This window comes from Talpa europaea (assembly GCF_964194135.1).
Source record: "Talpa europaea genome assembly, chromosome: 16".
Classification (NCBI taxonomy): domain Eukaryota; kingdom Metazoa; phylum Chordata; class Mammalia; order Eulipotyphla; family Talpidae; genus Talpa; species Talpa europaea.
This window is the reverse complement of record NC_140084.1, coordinates 46,074,591-46,082,219: the sequence shown is the minus strand read 5'-3', so window position 1 is coordinate 46,082,219 and position 7,629 is coordinate 46,074,591. Positions and strand designations below refer to the sequence as shown.

Here is a 7,629-nt window from a genome sequence, read left to right as displayed (position 1 = left end):
TATATATGAAGTATGATTTAAAATATATTTGACTCCATCAAATATACCACCAGAATTCATTTTACTCAATGCTTGTCTCTTGCTTGTCTGCTAGAAATGGAAAATCTTTCACTGATAGGGCTCACGGGCTCACATTATGTTCCCAGTCGACAGCGCTCACCTAGAGTAAAACCCATGGGAGGGAGAGGTATAAGCTTGGGAATGTCGCCTGGCACAGTCATAGGGGAGGAGGCCCTGATCCCCAGCTTCCTTGGGGAGTCAACGGTAACAGAGGACTTGAGGGAGCAGATGGAACACAGCTACTCAGTCCAACCCATCAGTACCCACTTCCCTTCTCCACCACTTCCTCTTTAGAACTTGTTGATCTAGCAGATTCCAGATTTGGCAATCACCTAGCCCTTCAACCCTTGAACTTCCTTCCTTGGCATGAAGGAAACACCAGTTTGGAGGCTTCCTGAGAGAAACTACCTAGATCCCACTCATTGACCACCAACTGTTTTTAGAAGACTCTTGTGGGACAGCATCTCCTTCCAGAATCAGAGTGGAGGAAACAACTCACTTCTTAACAATTCATTCCCCAAACCAGAGGATGGTCAGAGATAAAGATGGAGCTGGGGGTATGGGAACGTAGAGAAGAAAGTCAGGGAGGACTTCCTGGAAGAGGCTGTACCCTGAAAAAAGGTAGACTAGCGATAGCGATGGTTTTTAAAAAACAGGCCAGGCAGCCTGGAGACCAGAGAGGTGAGTCAAGGATGCTGAGTGGGAGAGAATGGAGGGTTTAGACCAGGCAGGCTATGGGGTAGAAAGAGGGTGGGTGGCATTTGGCATGGGACACAGACACAGGCTTGGGTGATTAAGTGGGTGTTAAGGCACCCTGGCATGGGGATTGTAGGGAAGGTAGAGGTTTGGGAGAAGATGTTGAGGTCAGTTCGGGAGAGATGAGTAGCCATCCTCATGGAGAGATGAGTAGCCATCCTCATGGAGGCCTACTCATACAGAGATGAGTAGGAATCCATCCCCTGAAGAGAGAACTGTGCCGATATTGGATGAACTCAAATCAGTGAGAACTGCATTTAAGAGAGAACTCAAAACATCCAAAGAAGATATGGCAACAGCATCAAAGAAGGATCACACTGAGAAAATAGGGGGAAAGCCAGCCAGGTATGGAGCAGCAGGGAGGAGGACAGTAGGGGGTGTTGACTGTCGAGGTAGCAGAACAATCCAGGATCATGAGTGGGTACCAGGTATCCCCCAGATCTGAAAGTAGATGGTGCTCAGGTCTTCCCCCAACCCTTCTCTGACAGGCAGTCTGCACCAGGTGCCAACATGTACTATCAAGCCACATACACCCTCTCTGGAAGTCCAGCTAGGCTCCCGTCCTAATTGCTAGGATAGTATCTTTAAACAAAAGATGTACCCAAGGCAGATGCAACAATAGCACAATAGCGGCAGGGTTCGGCTTTGTTTTCTGCACAGAATCAGACAGGCTCCTGGCCCAGCACTCCATGTTGAAGGCTTTTGCCTGGACTCAGCCTGCTGATGCAGAGGGCCTGCTGGGAGTCTACACCCGCGATACCCAAATGGGGGCCCCTGGGAGTTTAACAGACACGTGTTATTTTGAAGACTTGTTACCAAAAAAAGAAGAATAAAAGACCTCATTAATAATTTCCTCCCTGATTACATGTTAAATTGAAATATTTTAGCTATATTGAATTAAGCAAACTTTATTACTGACATTATTTTATATGTGAAGTATACACGTGTTAGTAACATTAAATATGCCTATGATATATTAACACACAGATACCAAACTTTCATAGAGTGTTGATATGTGTTATACATTTTTATGTATTGTATAATATAGCCCTACATTTTCTCTATTATTTAATGGTTTATAATTATACAACATACTGATATACATATAATATATATTTGTATAATTAATGTAATGCTCAGATGGTTAATACAACATTGCCAATTATGCCCCTGTAGGATAAATGAATTAATCAGGCTTTCTACACCACTAGCCTTTGTGGCTATCACCGTATTGACACCAAAGGCACGTGGGTGGGGGCACGTGTGCATGATTGTGGACGCCTGGAACACGGGTGTGTGCACATGTGCAAATTTTGCACACCTGTGCTTGGGAGGGAGGGATAAAAGGCAGAATCACCGTGGAGGAGGGGACTCAAGTTGTTGTCTCCCTGCTGGCTTGTTCCCAGCTTACTGTTTTAAAACCTTTGAAGATGATGCCAAGGGCTCCCAAATTCCCTTTTAAGCTGTTAGAACCAATAGTGACCCTGCCCAGCCGGGGATGGTTGCAAAATAACCCCTTTTTTTTTTTTTTTAAATATCAGGAGAATGCCACATTTTTTTTTTTAAGATTTATTTATTTATACATACAAGCACTGGATACAGTCAGAAGCGCGGGAGGGTGAGAGAATTCACCAGAGCCAGAGCGGGGAGCAGAGCAGGCAGAAGGACCGAAGTACACTGCTGAGGGGAGCAGCGGGCGGCAGGAGGGGTCTGCGCGCCATGTGGGACCCTCCTCTGGTGGCCGGGGAGCAGCCGGGGATCGAACCGGCGCTGCAGAGGCTGCGGGCAGCTTCGCAACCCCAGCGCTCAACCGCTGCGCCACCAGGGAGGCCCAAAATAACCCCTTTTTTTTTTTAAAGAATTTTTTATTTTTAGGGCCTCCCCGGTGGCGCAGCAGGTAGAGCACAGTGCTGTGAAGCTGTCCGCAGCCTCTGCAGCATGGGTTCGATTCCCTGCCAGCCAGGGAGATTCCCACATGGCACAGCAGACCTCTCCTGTCGCGCCCACTGCTCCCCTCATCAGTGCTTTCAGTCTGTCGGCCTGTTCTGCTCCCCACTCTGTCTCTGGTGAATCCTCTCACCTCCTGCGCCTCTGGCCTGTGCCCCAGCTATTGTAAAAATAAAAAATAAATCTTTAAAAAAAATTTTTATTTTTAAATTTAAAAGAATTCAAAAGAATTTAATTTTTAAAAAGATTTATTTACGCATATGAGAGCTAGAGCACAGGCCAGGGATCCGGGGGTGAGAGGATTCACCAGAGACAGAGTGGGGAGCAGAATAGGCAGATCTACCGAAATACACTGCTTAGGGGAGCAGTGGGGAGACAGGAGAGCTCTACTACGCCACGTGGGTCACCTCCCTGGCTGGGGATAGCTTCATAGTGCTGAGTTTTAGCCTCTTGTGCTACCAGGGAAGCCCCTTAAAAGAATTTTGAAGAATTTTTTATTTAAAGAATTTCTTAAAAGAATTATTTTTTAGATTTATTTGTTTATACATGTAAGTACTGGGCCGTGATGCGGTCGGTGGGGGTGAGAGGATTCACCAGGGAGAGTAGTGGGGAGCAGAACAGGCAGATCCACTGAAACATACTGCTGAGGGGAGCAGTGGGCGAGGCAGGAGATATCTGCTATGCCATGTGGGTTGCTCCCTGGCCAGAGATCAAACTGGTGATGCAGTGGGTGCAGAGAGCTTGACAGTGCAGTCTTTAACCCCTGTGCCACCAGGGAGGCGCCTGTGTTAACTACTTTTTAAACAAGATTCAGAACTATTTTGGGGGGATATTTACAGAGCTTTATTTGCAATTGTCAAAAGTTGGAAGCAAACAAGATATTCTGTGGGTGGATGAGTAAATAAAGTGTGGTACATCCAAACACTTTACTCAGCACTAAAAAGAAAAGACCAAGCCACACACACACACACAAAAAAAAAAAAAAAAAAAAAAAAAAAAAAGCAAAGCAGGGATCTTAACTGCAATATCACTAAGTAAAAGAAGAAGACTATTGGAAAAAGGTGACATATTGAGAACATTCTCGAAAGAACGTTACACAGATGGAGAGCAAAGCAGTTCGGTGGTTGCCAGGAGTTAGGGACAACTGGGGAAGGGCTGGCAATAGGCGTGGCTGGACTTTCTGGTAGTGATGAAAATGTCCATTACCCCAACTGTATCAGTGTCGACATCCTGGTGGTGATATCGTAATGTCCTTTTGCAAGATGTCCCTGAGGAGTGAAAGAGGTCAAGGGTGCAGAGGGGCCTTTGGCATAATTGCTTACAATGGCCTGTGATTCCATACTGATCTCAACATTACAAGTTTATTTTTTTTTAATTTAAACAAAACGTCAATTTACAAAGGACAAAGTCACATTCCCTGCATCCCCTTTTCCTGCAGGCTTCCGACTGCTCTTTCTCAATCTCAGCCTTCAGCAGGCCTTCCTCACACCTGCTTTTCACCATAACCACAGAGCATCCTTTTACTTAATACATTGTAAAAGAACCCAATGAAGTAACATGTTAACCTACTGTTTTCCTTTAAGTTGACTCACAAAAGCTTAGACAGGTCCATCTATTTTTGCTTTGTCCCCAAAGAGAATAACTTTGGAAGTGTCAGTCATGCTATTTTCCAACACTCCATGAAATAAATGCGAAACTTTATTTTGGATATTTACAGCAGCTTTATTTGCAATTGTCAAAAGTTGGAAACAAACAAGTGGCTGGATGAGTAAAATGTGGTTCATCCAAACACTGAAATATTCTCAGAGCTCTAAAGAAAAGACCAACACACAAGGAATCTTAAAAGCAATATTACTAAGTGAAAAAAAACCATTTGAAAAAGGCTACTATATACTGGATGTTTTCAACTGTGGGACATCCCGGAAAAGGTGGTAAAAAGATCAGTGGTTATCAGGGGTGGGGAGGTGGCAGGGCTAACTACTTTTAAACAAGGTTCAAAGGTTTTGATTGGTCTGTGTTGTATGAATTGCACATTATCTAGTCTGCACAGGCAAACACATTGCTGTGTGAAGGCCCACCACATACAGAACACGGTTTCTGTTCCTTGGATGGAGAGAAAGGTCGGGTGTCCCTGGAGAGAAGTGTTAATCTTGGAAATGAGGAAGGATGAGATGAGTTTGCCTGCAAGAAGGAGGATGGGTCTGGGGGAAACAGAAGGAATGGAGAAGACTTTACCCAGACTGTGCCACCTCTCCCAGGACTGAGTTACAATCATCAGAAAGACCAGTGCATGCTTTCCCAAAGGTGCTGTTTCATTTTTTTAAATATCCAAGTAGTATTCCGTTGAATACCTGTTCCATGATTTCATTGCCAGTTGCCTGTCGCTGGGCACTTGGGGTGCTTCATGGCGTGGCTCTGAACAAGTGGGCGCATATATCTTTTTGTGTTAGCATTTCCACATCCTTTGGGTAAATACCTAGCAGTGGCATTGGGGACGCTAGGGTATTTCCAAGTGAAGAAGAACATCAAGGACAGATACCGACTGTCACTTATTTGCAGAATATAAAAAAAAACAAACCACAAAAGAGCAAACTAGCAAACCTCAGCCAAAGTAAATTCTTAGGCTGAAAAATATGAGGGCCAGAGAGAAAGAGGGAGGAAGATGGAGAGGGGGAGACGGGAGGGAAGGGGGTAGGACATTGACACCAGAGCTTTGGTGGACAGTGACTACAGCTGTTATGTAAATGGCTGGCAAATTAATAAAATTTACAGAAAAAAAAATCAGCAGAAAGACTGTAGCTGGGAAGGATGCTACAATACCAGGTCGAAGGTGGCCTGGGCGGCCTCCCCCTATCCCACCTGGCTCTTCTGGGATGGGGTGTCCACCGTGGACATCGTGTGGGACCTAGACTCCGTGCCCAGGGATTCTTCGGTCAGCATGCTCCGGAACCTGGCAGGGAGGGACTTGAGGAATTGAGCATGGAAGCCCCGGGTGGCCACCACATAGATGATGGGGTTGATGCAGCAGTTGATGTAAGCAAATGAGACACACAGAGGGTCAAAGATTGATAAGCTTTTGAAGAGTTTCGAGGAAGAGTGGGACAGGGCCAGGATTACCCCGACCACCTGGTAAGGCAGCCAGAGGACAAAGAAGCTGCTCACCACGGCCACCACCACCTTGAGGGTTTTGGTGGAACGCGTGGCTCTGCGGCGCCACGTCCGGACCAGGAGGAAGGTGTAACAGATTGTGAGGGTGACCAGTGGCCACAGGAAGCCCACAACCAGCCGTGTGAAGGCCACCGCCTTCTCTGTATTCCTGCTGTCCTCGCCATAGTCGACCCCGCACATCACCTTATTTGAGAAGGAGTCTCTGTGCAACATCCGAAACACAAAGGAGGGGATGGTCAGCAGCAGGGCCAAGCCCCAGGACAGGCCGCAGGCCATCCAGGCTAAGCGGGCACTTCGGTAATTCTGGCACCAAATGGGGTTAAACACCAGCAGGAAGCGGTCAGTGCTGATGGTGGCCAGTAGCAAGATGCTGGCAAACATGTTGAGCAGGATGAGGGAGGAAAGGATGCGGCAGGCGGCCTCGCCGAAGGGCCATTGTTGGCTGTTGAGCAGAGACCAGAACAAGATGGGCAGCGCCAGACAGGAGAGGAGGTCGGCCAATGCCAGGTTGAGAAACCAGATGGCGTTGATGGCTCGCTTGGCCTCAGAGCCCGTCACCCAGACCACCAGGGCGTTGCCTGGTACTCCCACCAGGAAGACGACCGCGAAGATGATCAGAGCGATCATGTGGGCAGGATGCATGGAGGTGGGGCCGTCCACCGGCTGCCTGGGGCCGTCCACCGGCTGGCTGGGGTCTAGGGTCCAGTTGTAATCATAGGAGTACTCGAAGGTGATATTTTCCGGGGAGTCCTGGGTGGAGTCAGAGAAGTAGGGAGAGTATGAGTCTGCAGACCTGGGGGGGCATCATAGCTACGTGGCTTGAGGTTACTGCTCTGCTTGTGGGAGCCTCCATTTTCTCCCAGGAAATGGGCATGCTAGGGCACCACACCACTTATTATAATATTGAAAGCTCACCTATGCTGATCAGTCTCCCAGCCATTCTTCCCCCTCCCCTGAAGTCCCTGGGCTTCCCCATGACCCAAAATATTAAAACCTAGCCCTGTGGCCACACGTCACTCTGTTTGGTCAATACCACGAGGCTCTGCTTGTTAGAGATATTTAGTGGAATCAACAAAAGGAGATGACATTATTAGATGATTATTATCATGACTGAGGTGATATTACTGGATTATTACACCACCACCACCGTCACCCCCTTCCCCCTCCAGCCCACTGAGGCAGCCCTGTGCTCTGTCTGGGGTGTGCATCATCCCTCTGCCCCGGGTTCCAGAATGGCTGGGGTTCAGATCCCAACTTCCCTACCAGAGGCCTGTCTGACCCTCTGCAGCTTGGTGTCTGCCCTGTGCCTCCGTTTCTTTCCTAGTTAACTCCCAGCGAGCCATCCATTTTGGCTATCATCATACCAAAACTTCAGACTCAAGGCAGAAAGGAAATATTTAGGACAGCAGGAGGAAGAATAAGAAATAGGAATGAGAGCTTTTGCCTTGCTAGTGGGGAGGCAGAGGGATGGAAGAAGGAGAGAAGGAAATGGTCTGGAGAACAACAGAGACCTCAGCACCCAGATTACGGTCTCTAAATGCTGTTGGCCATTCAGAGATCCCAGGTTTGCTTGAAGAATGGAGGGGACCTGCTCTGGGACAGGAAATACACAAAATGAGCCCAGAACATCACATACTAGAAAGTAAGGACATTTTTAAAGCACAATGAAGACCTCTCAAAAGGAGACAGGAGACAGCC

The 7,629-nt window shown here is 47.4% G+C and overlaps 1 protein-coding gene across 1 annotated transcript; it reads right to left on the bottom strand.

The window, feature by feature from the left end:
• Positions 1-5,613: 5,613 nt before the first annotated feature.
• On the bottom strand, positions 5,614-6,871 carry C5AR1 (complement C5a receptor 1; the record flags this gene model as incomplete). The annotated part of the gene is made up of 2 exons (XM_084256961.1): positions 5,614-6,716; positions 6,847-6,871. The coding sequence occupies 2 exons, from the start codon at positions 6,869-6,871 to the stop codon at positions 5,614-5,616; spliced, it is 1,128 nt and encodes a 375-aa protein (XP_084113087.1).
• Positions 6,872-7,629: the final 758 nt, after the last annotated feature.